General features: G+C 44.1%; 2 protein-coding genes across 2 annotated transcripts in view; one reads left to right on the top strand and one right to left on the bottom strand.

Annotated features, from left to right (window-relative positions):
• The window catches only part of LOC133360739 (oocyte zinc finger protein XlCOF6-like), a 134,818-nt gene that overhangs the window by 52,091 nt on the left and 67,157 nt on the right, over positions 1–15,570 (top strand). The gene's annotated exons all lie outside the window — the stretch shown is intronic.
• On the bottom strand, positions 1,170–13,805 carry ZNF821 (zinc finger protein 821). Its single transcript, XM_061579633.1, has 7 exons — positions 13,410–13,805; positions 10,982–11,087; positions 9,824–9,958; positions 9,419–9,484; positions 5,938–6,075; positions 3,496–3,633; positions 1,170–1,702 (listed from the first exon to the last, which is right to left on the bottom strand). The coding sequence occupies exons 2-7, from the start codon at positions 11,085–11,087 to the stop codon at positions 1,170–1,172; spliced, it is 1,116 nt and encodes a 371-aa protein (XP_061435617.1). The 5' UTR covers positions 13,410–13,805.

Genomic DNA, 15,570 nt, shown 5'->3' with positions numbered 1-15,570 from the left:
ATTTTTATAATTGGGCTTGGCTTCGTTGTCTTATCAATCGGAATACAATGATTCTCGCTTTAACTATTACTGATTATGTTTTACTCTTTATGTCAAGTCTCAAAATTCAGATATCTCCGCAGGATACAGTTCTTATAATTAAGATTATTAAGCATGAACTTAGGAAGGCACCACTCAGACTGTGTTAAGCAACTTTAATCTAAAAATAAGTATAACCCGTAAAAACAAAGTTTTTCACTATAAATCCTTTATATGTGTGGTGGCTAGAGTCCTCTCGTCCTTTGGCTTGAGATGGCTGCCACCTATGGGTCAGATGATTGTCTGCCAGTATTAAGCAATTGGTAATTAAATATTTAATTTGTTTTCCCTAAACAGTGTAAAATTTTGGGAAAAAAATTTCACGAACATTAATTGTCTCGCACAACGAGTCTGTGTGCAAAATGTCAGCTCGATTGGATCACGGGAAATGGGTTAAAAAACGACCGAAAGATTTACACGGTCGTAAGCAAGCAAGCAAGCACGCAAACAAGCGAACTTAATATAAAGGATTTAAAAACATAACATTCAAATATGCAAACTCTTGTGCTAGGAATTGCAACACAGTACTCTTGGAGATGTCCTCCTCATTGATCCGTACATTTAACCCTCAAGTTACATTTGGTAACTGGGTAACAGAACAATCTGCTAATTCCTCAGAGTAAGGTGATCATACACGGCGACAGGAAAAAGCACTAATGAAACATGTGCCTAAGCAAAAGTAGACCTCAATGAATTCATTGGTAAGATTATGTGATTAACGAAATGTCTTGGAACAATGGGGTACGGCAGTGTTCCTGCTTGTCTAGCAAATGCTCATCAATTGGCTAAGGCTTCAATAAATTAGCAGGCAATATTTTGTGATCAAAAGAAAAATTTCAACATGACTGTCCCTGTGAGTGTATAGATTCGTAATGTAGATGTTGAGAAAATGTTTAGTTTCATCAATCAATTGGTATAGTTATGAAATTAACAAAAAATGACATACTTCTAACGACCGTATCTACGTAACTCAATGGGCAGCAATGCTTTTCACGATCAGCTAATAGTTAACGCACTACCTTAGGATGGCCACCCTTTTTGAAACACAAAAGATAACTTTGGAGTAATCTTATTAATTCCCGATATGTGCGTTATGTGTGTGTTGGTGTATTGTATCCTTGCTCAACTCTTTGCGTTAAGCAGACGCCGAGGTGGGGCGTTTCTTGTACCAAAAATTCCTTGGTTCCCTGCTGAGCACTGAGTCGTGTGTGTGGGCGTGTCATACTGCAGGCCTCTCTGCTGCTGGATGACGCTTTTCTTGGTACTTTTGCCGAGCCTTTTGTAACCGTCGCTTTCGTTGCTTTGCATCTGAATTGTGACATGTGTTCACGCATAGATTTCAATCGAGCATCACGAGCTTCTGGTGTTTCTTGATTTCTTGATTGTTTGTGATATTCACGGTCTCGTTGCAATCGGACGTCACGTGCTTCTGGTGTTTTATCATTCAAACGATCACGTCGTTTCTGAAGTCTGGCGCGCCTTGCCTCTTCGTCCTCATTAGCACGCTTTTCTTTGTACTTTTGCCGAGCCTTTGCTAACCGTCGCTTTCGTTGCGTTGAAGTTTCATTCGGATTTCTCTTCCCACGATCCCTTTTTTGTTTAGCATTTGTCGTTACCGTAGTTCCTGTTGGCACGAGTATAGGACAAATAACATTGGGTGAAAGAGTGGTTGGCAATTTTTTATAAGTCAGGGCTTGAACTCATGATCTGAGAGTTGAATTTTTTTTACATAAAACCACATTTCCAAACCTCAACCAACTTATCAACGACAGACAACTCACTTTAAAATATGCTACAATTTAAAGCTCTATATGAAGTACCAAAAATCTTAGTTAAAAAAAAATACTAATTTCATACCCGATAATTAATCTTTTGACCTTTAGATCGAAAGGCCAATACTCAACCTATGTCCATCACATGTAAATGGATAAAACATCAATATGAATGTTAAAAGTTCACTTTAAATGGGGTTAGTGCAAAAATGATGTCACTGACCCTATCCATGCATTGTCCCATTGATGCACTACATCATAATAAATAACTTTTGTAAAGACACCAAAGCATTTAATGTGACGAGTTTCGAACTCTCGACTCCTACGTTGGTATTAATTTTTATTTTTCACAAAACCTGTTCGCAAAGCACTCGTCGAGTAAGGCTTCCATACAAAATGTTAATTGCTTTAAACAAGCCAATGGATTAATTGATGCCGATTTTGATACAGGTATGCATTGTCTCCGGATCCGAGTACGTGTGCTAAATTTTGAATTGATTGGACAACAGGAATTAGAATAAATTTTGATTACAAGATTTGACCACGACAAACATAGGAGTCAAGTTAAATAAAACCGTTGAAAAACTACGACGCTTTGATCGCAACACAAACGGTCATCATCAGGATGATGATGACCACATCCTGATGATGATCGCTTGTGTTGCCATCGAAACGTCGTAGTTTTGAGTTATTTTTTTTACCTATCTACGTGACTTTACGGAAAGACCAAAAGAATACACAAAAATATTCCTTGAGGAAAGGAATTAGCACAAAAAGCATAAAAAAATTAGTTTGCTAATCTAGAAAGGAATATGACAACAGATTAGGATCGTAGAAGTGGCTTATCACATGGACATTTATAGGAACCCAAACACTTAAAACACGTGCCGCAAAATGTGGAGGGGAAAACCATAGGACCGAGAGAAAAATCCACGTGACCACGGTGAAAGAGACGCACAAACTCCAAATATACAACAGGTCTCAGGGTCAGGATCGAACCCACGACCTCAGGTGTCCATCTTATTTATTGCAGCATGACCGAGATAATGTGGATGATTAGGAGCATAAATCATCATGCGAACGCCTATCATCCTCGCAGCCGCAGCGGCTTTTTTCTAGATCATCAAACAAAGATGGTCACCGCATCGCACGCTTTCAGATGGAAGAGCTCTGCCAATGTTAGTAAGCCACTAGGAGCTATGTACTTTTAAATAATAATTTAGATTGGCAAACTCATTTTTTAAAATGCTTTTTGTGCTTAGTATGTTGTCCTTTACCCCCCCCGCACCTCAGATTAGCACGGTTGGCTATGTACGGTGCGAAAGAAGTTCAACATAGAAACGTACATGAAACAAGAAAACTATAATAGTTTTTTTTTGGGTTAGATTGCATTAATATAAACGTTTCGATCGCAACACAAGCAATCGTCATCCCCTGATGACGATTGCTTGTGTTGCTGTCAAAACGTCATGATATTGTTATTATTTTTCTATCTACGTGGCTTTACCGAAAGACCCAAAGAATATGAATTCCTGCAATCACAAAAGCTTTAAGTCAATTAGTTACTACTTTAGCACTAATCGGTTGTGTTGGAGAGCAAAAACCCAAAGCGTTTTTTTTCTTTCCTCTCTCTCCGCGACCTTACCTTCGCCAACGTCCTCCTCATCCAACACCACCTCGACAAAGTTTTGATCTGCAGTGGCCGGGCAACCACGGGAACTCCCCATCACCACCGGTCTCTCATTGGCTCCTCCCCCAAATATGAAGTGATTAAAATCCAGGCCTGTAATAATAATAAGCACTTTCATTCATGACAAATGGAAGGTCTAATAATACAGTGGTTCTTAACCTTTACTGTAGCCTTGCACCCATTTGGTTCCCAATCGTAATTATTTTTAGAATGTTAATAAACACAGAGGGTTTGATGAAACAAAATATTTGTTACTTACGTGCCCGTGCTTAATTTGTGTTTCAACGATTTGCCTTAAAAAAAAATATGGCCATGTCTCACAGCCCCCAAAAAGGGCATCTCGGACCCCCAGAGGGTGCTTGCGCCTCAGGTTAGTAACCACTGGTCTATTAGATGTAGAAAAAAAACAACCACTGGTCTATTAGATGTGTAATGACAGGGTGACCCCTGCCGGCCTGCAAGGGTAATTACAGTTATAGCTGCATTGCATAATGCCTTATTATGAAGGGGTGTATCTGGGGTAAAGGTCAAGGGCGAAGTCAGTCGAGAAGGTCCGGGAACCATCCCGAAGGGTCTAGAAGGTTCTAGAAAGGGGGCGTGGCCAGAGGTGGAGCTTGGCCACGCCAGGCAGATATAAGGAGCACCGAACCAGAGCTTCGGGGCTGTTAGTGTGGGGTCTGGGTCCTGGTTGCGTCGCTGCCGTCGTCATCTCTTCGTCTTCGACCACGTGGCTGTTCTTTTGCAAGACCAGCTCCGTCGCCAACGCTACGCTTGTCAACCCACATGCTTAGCGCAGGACGGAGATGGGCTGCGTGTTTGGACAGTCTAGGTGTAGCCACGTTACCAAGTGTATCGCCCTGTGTGCTCTTAATAAATAAGAAGCCTTCTACTAGACGTGTGCTGGAAGTCGCTCACTACAGATGTAAAAAAAAAACAGTTTTGCATAGGCAGGTTATGGATATATCAAATACACTTTTGAATTCTTGACATGTTTACTTAAGTTTTACTCTTCGCATCTTCAGCTTTTAATTCCACTGAACTACAAGTTATTATTTTAAGTCATTAAACCTAAACTGACACATTGTGGGTGTGTGCGCCTCAGGTTAGTAACCAATTGTCTATTAGATGTGTAGTCACGTTCAAGGTGTCACTATGGTGTTAGCACCAGCCACTGTCACAAGAGTGCTACTGTGCGTCTGGAACCTCTCTCGGGGGCCAGAGTAAGTACGGCATGCGAGCAGGCCCTAGGGGGCATAGTCCTGGTGACGACCTGAGAGAGGGCAAGTGAGGACGGGGTAGTCTGGGTGAACCCGAGAGGACATGTGACCAGGGCAGGGTAACAAAGGGGGCTTTGAGGGACACGTGATGCTCGGTCGGGATCCTTCGGGAAAGATCCCGAAGGATGTGTGGCCGAGGGCGGAGCGAAGCCATGCTCAGGAGCATAAAGGGGCAGTCCCGGGAACATTTGCAGGAGCAAAAGAAAGGGGGAGTAGGGCAGAGGTGAGCTTGTGCAGTGCAAACAACAAAAAATGTCAACTATTTTTTTTTACAAATATATCCTCCATTTAACAATTAATTAATATGGAACAAACTTAACGAGCCCATAAAAGGTAAAACTGGACGTAACATTTATCAGCACACGATAATATTACTTTAGGAAAGGAATGACAACAGATTAGGATAGTAGAAGTGGCTTATCTCATGGACATTTATAGGAACCCAAATACTTTAAACGCCTGCTGCAAAATGTGGAGGGGAAAACCGTAGGACCCAGAGAAAAATCCACGTGACCACGATGAAAGAGACGCACAAACTCCAAATATACCACATCCTCGCAGCGTTTTTTGGCTGGCCATCGAACAAAGATGGTCACCGCATCGCGTGCTTTTAGATGCGCTTCTGCGGCCATCTGGAACAGCTCTTCCTTCCGATATTAGTAAGCTACTAGGAGCTATGTACTTTAAAATCATCATCTAGATTGGCAAACTCATTTTTAAAAATTATTTTTGTGCTTAGTATGTTGTCCTTCCCCCCCCCCCCATCTCCGATTAGCACAGTTGGCTATGTACGGTGCGAAATGCATAAATATAAATGCGTTGTTAAACCCGCCACCACTCGATACAGCCAATTAATAAGGCTTGTCACGTAAAGAAAATGTGCCAATTAGTTAATACTATAGCACTAATCGGTTGTGTGTTGGAGAGCAAAACCCACAGCGACATTTACACATTTGAGTACCGCGACGTTTTCGCCGGTAATTACAACAACCAGCTTCGTCAGGCGATTCGCCAGAACTGTGAAGAAATCCTCATCCTGTTTGTGGCGAAAGCCTACTTAACGCGTTAAACCAAACGAGAAACCGTTTTTTTTCTTTTCTCACTCTCTCCGCGACCTTACCTTCGCCAACGTCCTCCTCATCCAACTCCACCTCGACAAAGTTCTGGTTTGCAGTGGCCGGGCACCCACGGGAACTCCCCATCAATGCCGGTCTCTCATTGGCTCCTCCCTCAAATTTTAAGCGATTAAAATCCAGGCCTGTAATAATAACAATAAGCACCATCATTCATGACAGATGGAAGGTCTAATAATACAGTGGTTCTTAACCTTTACTGTAGCCTTGCACCCCTTTGGTTCTCAATCGTAAAAAAATGTATGTTAATAAACGCATATGGTTTGATGAAACAAAGTATTTATTACTTACATGCCCGTGCTTAATTTGTGTTTCAAAGATGTGCCTTATAAAAAAAAAAATATGGCCATGTCTCACAGCACCCAGAAAAGGCATCTCGCACCCCCAGTTTGTGCGTGCGCCTCAGGTTAGTAACCACTGGTCTATTAGATGTGTAGTGATGTTAAGAGTGTCACTATGGTGTTAGCGCCATCCACTGTCACAAGAGTGCTACTGTGCATCTGAAACCTCTCTCGGGGGCCAGAGTAAGTACGGCATGCAAGCAGGCCCTAAGGGGCGTAGTCCTGGTGACTACCTGAGAGAGGGCAAACGAGGACGGGGTAGTCTGGGTGAACCCGAGAGGGCACGTGACCGGGACAGGGTAGCAAACGGGGCTTGAGGGACACGTGATGCACGGTCGGGATCCTTCGGGAAAGATCCCGAAGGGGGCATAGCCGAGGGCGGAGCGAGGCCACGTTCAGGAGCATAAAGGGGCAATCTTGATTTAAAGCTTTCGTGACTGTAGAAATCCATACTCTTTCGGTAAAGTCACATATTTTATACCTACGTGACTTTACCTGAAAGAACCAAAGAGCATAAAGGGGCATCTTCTTGGTTCTTTCGGTAAAGTCACGTAGAAGGGAAGTAATAAAATAATAAAAATAAAACATAATAAAACAATTCTCACGACGTTTCGGCCACAACGCAAGCAGCCGTCCTCAGGTGAAAACCAGGTCCGTCGAGGCGACAGAGTCTGACTCTGTCGCCTCGACGGACCTCGTCGTGAGAATTGTTTTATTATGTTTTATTTTTATTATTTTATTACTTCCCTTCTACGTGACTTTACCGAAAGAACCAAGAAGATGAATCCCTGCAGTCACGAAAGCTTTAAATCGAAATCATAAAGGGGCAGTTCGAGACTGTTCCCTGGAATCAACCCTAGGCGCTACGTCTCTCCGATCTTCGGTCTCCGCTCGGCATCGTGGGTCAGTCAGGATGTTACTGACGATGTTACCGACTGACACGGTTATGTAGTTACCCTGTTGGGGTCTAGTTAACGTGTGTACGTTTATATAATTAGCCCTGTTGGGGCTGTGTAATAAACGTGTTGCCTCCAAGTCAAGTGTGTGCCTCCGTAAATAACACTACAGATGTAAAAAAAAACAACCACTAGTCTATGAGATGTTAAAAAAACAAGTGTTTCATGGGCAGGTTATGGATATATGAAAGACAATTTTGAATTCTTGATGTGTTTACTTAAGTTTTCCTCTACGCATCTTCAACTTTTACTTCCACTGAACTAAAAGTTATTATTTTAAGTCATTAAATCAAAACTGCCACATTAACATTGAAACATATAATACCATGTACATATTTCTTTTTTATATTGCTGTTGGGCTGGCTGGAGAGACGGATGGAAGAATGTGCATGTCCAAAGGATGTGGGCATTGTTCGTTTGATGATGACGCAAAAGATTACTAGTTCCGTTTTTGGCGAGTTATGTTCCTTAAATATAAGCTCTAGCAGCCAAAAATCAAGACACTGGCCCTCACTCATCCGAATCGTGGACGGCTACGGACATGGCAAACAAAAACATAATTGAGGAACCAGGAGTGTGGCAGTATCAGGCTTCTCTCGCTCACGACAATCCTCCATAAATGGTAGATCAAACAATCATCCAATGACAACTGTGGTAAAGTTCAAGCCGTCAAACGTGTCATCGACGATTTCGCCATTCCATGAACATCCCCGGCAGTGTGTCGCTGCAATACATACAGCGTCTACTGACATCTGAGAGGTGTAGTAGTAGTTGTGCTGTTGTTTTTATAAAGGACGTCGTTGGTCACCGCAGAGAACCGTAGCGACACGACCACCGCCATTCTATGATAGCTGGGCACCAAAACTGTGCCACACGCCCTTCCCCGCATTGGCCTCATGGGGGAGCCTCCGGACCAAAAAAGTTAATTTAATTTAGTTTTTCTGCCGAATCCATTCCAATTACGTACTTACTTACGTTATCGGAATGTGAAAGGGTTAATTGCCCAACCACACCTTAATTATGTACCTTCGTCTTGGAAAAATCTATTTCGTGTGTGCCCAGTGTGTGCCCACAGTGTGTGCCCACAGTGTGTGCCCACAGTGTGTGCCCACAGTGTGTGCCCACAGTGTGTGCCCACAGCGTTAAAACAATGATACAGGAAAGCCACCCACACGGATGCCTATCTAAAGCCTGACTCCCACCATCATCCAGCCCAGAAGAATTCCCTCATCAAAACACTACACCATAGGGCCCGTTGCATCTCCGACCAGCAACACCTAGCCAGTGAGCTGGAGCACGTACACCAAGCCCTCAGGATGAATGGATATTCTGACCGTAAAATCCGCAACGCTGTCTCCCCAGCCATGGGGAGACAACCATCTGAGGACCCAATCAAAACCATCACCTTGCCATACATAGCAGTTATTACCAAAAAGATTTCCAAAATATTAGACAAACACAAAATCCAGTTTCGTCTCAACACAGTACACAAAATCCGTGATTTGATCCCATCTGTAAAGGATGCTATTCCTGACATGCAATATCCTGATGTCTACAAATTAAGTTGTGGCTGCGGCAGTAGTTACATTGGGGAAACGAAATGTCTCGGACCATTTTCGTGAACACAAGGCAGATCTGTAGCACGGTAGGACCAATACCTCTGCCATTGCGGTTAATTATTTTAATGCTGTGGACACACACAAAATAGATTTTTCCAAGACAAAGGTACTCTGCAAACCCACTGGCTATCATCAGAGATTTGGTCATGAAGCCATCCAGATATTTTAGCAGACACAACTTCAACCGAGAAGATGGGTACAAATTGAGCAATCATTGGAAGAACGTGATTAACCAGGTAAAGTCTTAACCTGATGTGATGTTTTCATCCTTCCTGCGATTTTAGCCGACTCTGAGTTGCATTATTAGGTTGGATGTCTTTGTATTGACGGGCTGGATGTCCTTCTCGCTCAGTCACCGATGCTGCGACATACTAGGCAAGTCACCGATTCTGCGGCATACTAAGCTCGTGCATTGATATGCTAATCTCACACAATACATTAGCCACTTCCACAGCCTCAAGCAGACCATCTCTCACCCTGCCCTCTTATCCTGAGACTGCACCCATCTCAGGCCTATATAAGAGCTTGTTTCAGTAGCTTTCTCTCTCTCACCTGAAGATGGTCGCTTGGTTGCGAGTATAGAATTTTCTGTCTTCTTCTTCTTCTTCTTTCGTATGGCTGATGCAGAGGCAGAGCAACAACCAGAACGTCACATTCAGGTGGTCAAGCCAAACAACCGCAGAAGCAGTAGCGAATCATCATCGCTGTGATGATGTCTCCTTCATATTTGTGGATTGGGAGTATTGCGTCGTTATACATTGTGTATGGTCTGTTCTAAGTGACCACAGTTGCACCACTACTGGAAAAGTTTCCATTTGTGCATCAGGTAACCGCATCTGCCATGGTTTGTGCAGCGGATGCATTTTAAGGCGGACCATGAGCTTCGTGGAAGATCAAAACCCAAGGGTCTTCTGCCTTGGGTCTTTCACAACAAGGTGTGACCAAAATTAAACTCACTTTTTCCACGGTCCTCCTCGTCCAATTCCACCTTCATGAAGTTCCGGCCTGCAGTGGGCAGGAATCCATGGGAATCTTCCACCTCCTGTGGCCTCTCACTGGCTCCCTCAATCTTCACATTCTTCAGAAGTTCAGCTAGAATGAAGAAAACGCAGCATGTGTTTTCACCTGTGCTTTGAAGAAGGGCCATTGGTTGCCTAAAATGTCACCATTGATATATATACTAGTTCATAAAGCCTGTCTTCGCCTGGCAAAAGTTTATAAAAATATAAGAATTAACCTGATGTGTTTTTTTACAATTTTTATCTACGATCAGACACAAACTACTCCAAAAATTAGCACTTTTCCAGAAAAAAACTAAAATTGTTGACTTTATTCAACTTTTTATATTTAAAGACGTACCCATCGGAAACCACTCAATTTAAAGAATCCGTTCTTTTTTTATTAGCCCCAGCCTGCCAAGGTGCCACCTTGGCCGGCTGGACAATCTAGGCGAGGCCGGGGGCTCTGCACCGGACTAGGCCTCACCACGCCACTGTCAGGTGAGTACTTTGTGCTATACAGTCAATAAATACTGCTATAGAGTCAGCATGTATTACTGTAGTGATAGCAGGTACCACCACATTCGGTATGCACTGCTGTAATCATAGCAGGTACCACCACAGTCAATACACACTGCTGTTAGATTTTTAAGAGTAGTTTTGACATGTTTTTTTGACCCGGGCAACGCCAGGTATATAAGCAAGTTGCATATATTTGCAACAGTGGGCAGAGTTTTATTGATTTTTATTGGCGTGGGCCTGCTGTCCACTTAGTGGGCAGAGTCTTCTGCACGGGAGCAGAAAATGTTATCATGAAGCACACGCATCGATCGGTCGATGTTAGTATTTGTTCTAAATCGAAAGAGTAACAATCTAATTCGTCAGTTGTAATAAAACTATCAATACATTCTTTACTCCAAATATTTTTCTGTTCATTAAAAAAAAAAATTTTATTAACTGAAACGTGATTTATACCTAGATTAGTGGTTTTTGACATCGAGATCCACGGGAAATGGATATTTTTGTATTATCCATGGCCGTCCTCTCCGTCATTAGCGCAGATAATTGAGAGTCAACTGTGCATGTCGGAGACAAGAATAAGCACTGCTGATCTCACCGCCATAAATGTCTGCGCTTTTCTTCACCAAATCCGGCCAGGTCTCAAGACTCGTATTGTCTTCACGCTCTTGTTTGATGGATGCAAAGTCAATCCAAGAAGCCATCTGAGGAGCAAAAATAAAACCAACAACAATCACACGTGTAGTGATTCGATCACAGCCGAAAATACCCACCCGGCTTTATGGACACGGCGTGCATGACACGGACAGTCATGAAAATAAAAACAAGCCCCCCTGATTTGTACTTCACGGGCCTGAAAGGGGATTGGTTCGGGGCAGGGAAATTTAAGGGGATTGGAGGATAAATATAACATGGAAAAGTGTGAAACGGAGGAAGATTGACAGGAAGGACTGTTGGAATGCATTAGAGAAAGTGGAAGACGATTGGTTGGAGGCATTTCAGAAGTTTAAGGAACCTTTGGGAAAGAGGATTGAGGGATATACAAGTATAACCCGTAAAAACAAAGTTTTTCACTATAAATCCTTTATATGCGTGGCGGCTAGAGTCCTCTCGTCCTCTGGCTTGAGATGGCTGCCACCTATGGGTCAGATGATTGCATGCCACCATTAAGCAATTGGTAATTAAATATAATATTTTTGTCCTAAAAAGTGTAAAATTTTGGAAAACATTTTCACGAACATTAATTGTCACGCACAACGCGTTTGTGTGCAAAATTTCAGCTCGATTGGATCACGAGAAGTGGGTTAAAAAACGACCGAAAGATTTGCACGGTCGTAAGCGCGCAAGCAAGCAAGTTCACTTATTATAAAGGATTTAATAAAGGATTAAAAAATATATTCGCCTGTGGAGGACGCGGGGATCCATCCCGCGACCTTTGGCATGGGAAGCGAGGGCGCTACCAACTGCGCTACTCCGCCAGTGCCTGTGGAGGTGTCACGCTCTGGGCTCCTACACTGTGACGTTCAGCCAAAGCCATGAATGAGTTCTATTTGAATAAATGTAAAATAAAAATGTTTTGCCTAAAAAGTGTAAAATTTTGGAAAACATTTTTCACGAACATTAATTGTGTCGCACAACGAGTCTGTGTGGAAAATGTCAGCTCGATTGGATCACGGGAAGTGGGTTAAAAAACGACCGAAAGATTTGCACGGTCCTAAGCAAGCAAGCAAGCACGCGAACTTAATATAAAGGATTTAAAAAGGGAGAGGGGTAAATTTCCAGGCCCTCGCCAAGCAAATTTCTTGGTCCTAGCCGAGCGTGGCCCTCACCAAGCTTACATTTACAAGCACATTTCTCTCTTCTACTCGCTCCTACATTAACATTAGCTGCCCCGCCCATCTCTAAACCTTTATAAACAGCCTGCTTTTATTTAGCTCACTGTCTGTTGTTGTCGTTTTTGTGTTATCGTATCCTCAAATCTTGTAACTCAATTTTAACCCACTTTCCAATGTGGTATCGACTGCAAACTTGGCATACTTATGTCATACTGATGACAATACTATATTCTATCATAATATATATATTTTTAAACAAATCTTTTTTATATGTCATGTTATGTTTCCGCTTGGGTCTAATTATCCACGATCCCTAACGTTATGGCAAGCTTCGGGGTCACTTTATGGAGTTCTTCCATGACTATTACATTTCATAGAAGCGTGTTTAATTATTCACCTGAAGACGGTTGCTTGTGTTGCGATCTAAACGTCGTGATCTATTATTTTTCTTCCTACGTTACTTTACCGAAATAACCAAAGACTTCGGATTCCTGCAGTCACGAAAGCTTCAAATCAAGATTGATGGTGAAGATGAGAAGCCACTTTGGTCGAAATATTATGTGATGATCAAGGCCTTACACCTGGTAAACTGAATATAATTTTCGGTAAAGTCACGTAGGTAAAACATCAAAATTATTTTGATGTTTGACTTTACCGAAAAAACCTAATAATATGAATCCTTGCAGTCACGAAAGCTTCAAATCTAGAATGAATATAATTTAAAACAAATAGTAAAACCGTAGCAATAATATTTATTGTGTCCACGCTACGTATTGTAATATCTATGTAAAATAATAATACACTACAGCGCTGTGTGTACCATGCACGTTCGAGACGCGTCAACCTTCACGAAGCAATTCTAGATTTGAAGCTTTCGTGACTGCAAGGATTCATACTCTTAGTTCTTTCGGTAAAGTCACGTAGGTAAAAAATGAAATTAAAATTGTTTAATTTATTTTTATTAATTTTCATTTCATTTTTTACCTACGTGACTTTACCGAAAGAACTAAGAGTATACTTCACGAAGCAGTGGATCAGAGCATCAGAACAATTTAAATCAACACGCGCGCTTACGATTGCAATGAGAGACGAGGTACAATTTTTTTACTTAAGCGGCAGAATGACGAACACGCGTGGATTTTATCAGCCCACAAACAAATCACATCGGTCACGTAACCGTATTGGACCTACCTCGGCCTCACCCGGCGGACTCCGTCGCCCGGCGAGGCGCGCGAGATCTCCGGCAGCGAAATCAGGCAAGGCAGGCCCTGGCACGGGCCCACCGTGCCCGCCGGGAGTCGAGGGATTTGTTCCGGCAGCGAAATCAGGCAAGGCAGGCCCTGGCGCGGGCCCGGGGCGTGCCGGGATACGAGGGCTTTTGTCCGGCAGCGAAATCAGGCAAGGCAGGCCCTGGGCTTGGGCCCGGGGCCCGCCAGGACACGAGGAATGCTGTGCCTGCGTGTTTTATTTCGCACTTAAAAATATATATGAAATAAATAAATGGTTCAAATATAAAGAGGATTAACATCACACACAATGCAGCGATCACATTCAAACGCCACACACACTCGACGCTTCCTGTTGGCTCAGTGCAATGACAAAGGCCCCCCGTGTAGACCACACGGGCTGTAGGGGCAAGTGCTGTGAGCAGACACACAGACAAAGGTCCCCCGAGTAGCCCACAGACTGGTGGGGCAAGTGAAAATAAAACATGCTTCAAATCGCTTTGAACGATTGTCATTGTAGTGCGTATTTAATGTGGCGCTGCACTGATGTTGTAGGAGTGTTGTTATAACAATTAGTGTTGTTATAACAACACTCCTACAACAATTAGTGTTGTTATAACAACACTCCTACAACATCAGAGTGCAGCTACATGACTTTACCGAAAAAAACAAAGAGTATGAATCCTTGCAGCCACGCACGAAAACTTCAAATCTAGAATCAGGGCGTAGGCCAGGGCCGTTATTATCCACAGTACGCACTGTGCCGAGGGCCTACTCACTCACCCACTCACCCAGCCACCTACTCACTCACCAACCCACCCACTCATTCACCCACCCACTCATTCACCCGCCCACAAGGGCCGTATTATCCAATAGGCCACAGTAAGAACTGTGTCAAGGGCCTTCTCACTCACCCACTCACCCAGCCACCCACCCACTCACTCACCCAGCCACCCACACACTCACTCACCCAGCCACCCACACACTCACTCACCCAGCCACCCACACACTCACTCACCCAGCCACCCACACACTCACTCACCCACTCACTCACCCACCCACTCATTCACCCGCCCACAAGGGCCGTATTATCCAATAGGCCACAGTAAGAACTGTGTCAAGGGCCTTCTCACTCACCCACTCACCCAGCCACCCACCCACTCACTCACCCAGCCACCCACACTCACTCACCCAGCCACCCACCACCCAGCCACCCACCCCACCCACTCACTCACCCAGCCACCCACCCACGCACTCACCCAGCCACCCACCCAGTCACTCACCCAGCCACCCACACACTCACTCACCCAGCCACCCACTCATTCACCCACCCACTCATTCACCCACCCACTCATTCACCCGCCCACAAGGGCCGTATTATCCAATAGGCCACAGTAAGAACTGTGTCAAGGGCCTTCTCACTCACCCACTCACCCAGCCACCCACCCACTCACTCACCCAGCCACCCACACACTCACTCACCCAGCCACCCACACACTCACTCACCCAGCCACCCACACACTCACTCACCCAGCCACCCACACACTCACTCACCCACTCACTCACCCACCCACTCATTCACCCGCCCACAAGGGCCGTATTATCCAATAGGCCACAGTAAGAACTGTGTCAAGGGCCTTCTCACTCACCCACTCACCCAGCCACCCACCCACTCACTCACCCAGCCACCCACACACTCACTCACCCAGCCACCCACTCACTCACCCAGCCACCCACCCAGCCACCCACCCACTCACTCACCCAGCCACCCACCCACTCACTCACCCAGCCACCCACCCAGTCACTCACCCAGCCACCCACCCAGTCACTCACCCAGCCACCCACTCACTCATTCACCCACCCACTCACTCACCCAGCCACCCACTCATTCACCCACCCACCAGGGCCGTGTTATCCAATACGCCACATTAGGCACTGTTTCGAGAGCCTACGAAAACTAAAAGGGCCTTCAACAAAATTTGACTGCGTTATTTTCATTTGTTTGTATGTTTGTTAAAACATTTAAGTAACAAAGATATATTCTTGAATCAATATATTTATGTCGCAAGGATAGGCACAGTACAGGGTGCTTAATTTTTTTGTAACACTTCTGAGAATTTGCAGCA

The sequence above is a fragment of the Lethenteron reissneri genome, chromosome 69 (assembly GCF_015708825.2).
Source record: "Lethenteron reissneri isolate LAM-NWPU_2019-01 chromosome 69, ASM1570882v1, whole genome shotgun sequence".
Lineage (NCBI taxonomy): Eukaryota > Metazoa > Chordata > Hyperoartia > Petromyzontiformes > Petromyzontidae > Lethenteron > Lethenteron reissneri.
The sequence above is the reverse complement of the archived record's forward strand: the minus strand, read 5'-3'. Positions and strand labels throughout refer to the sequence as shown.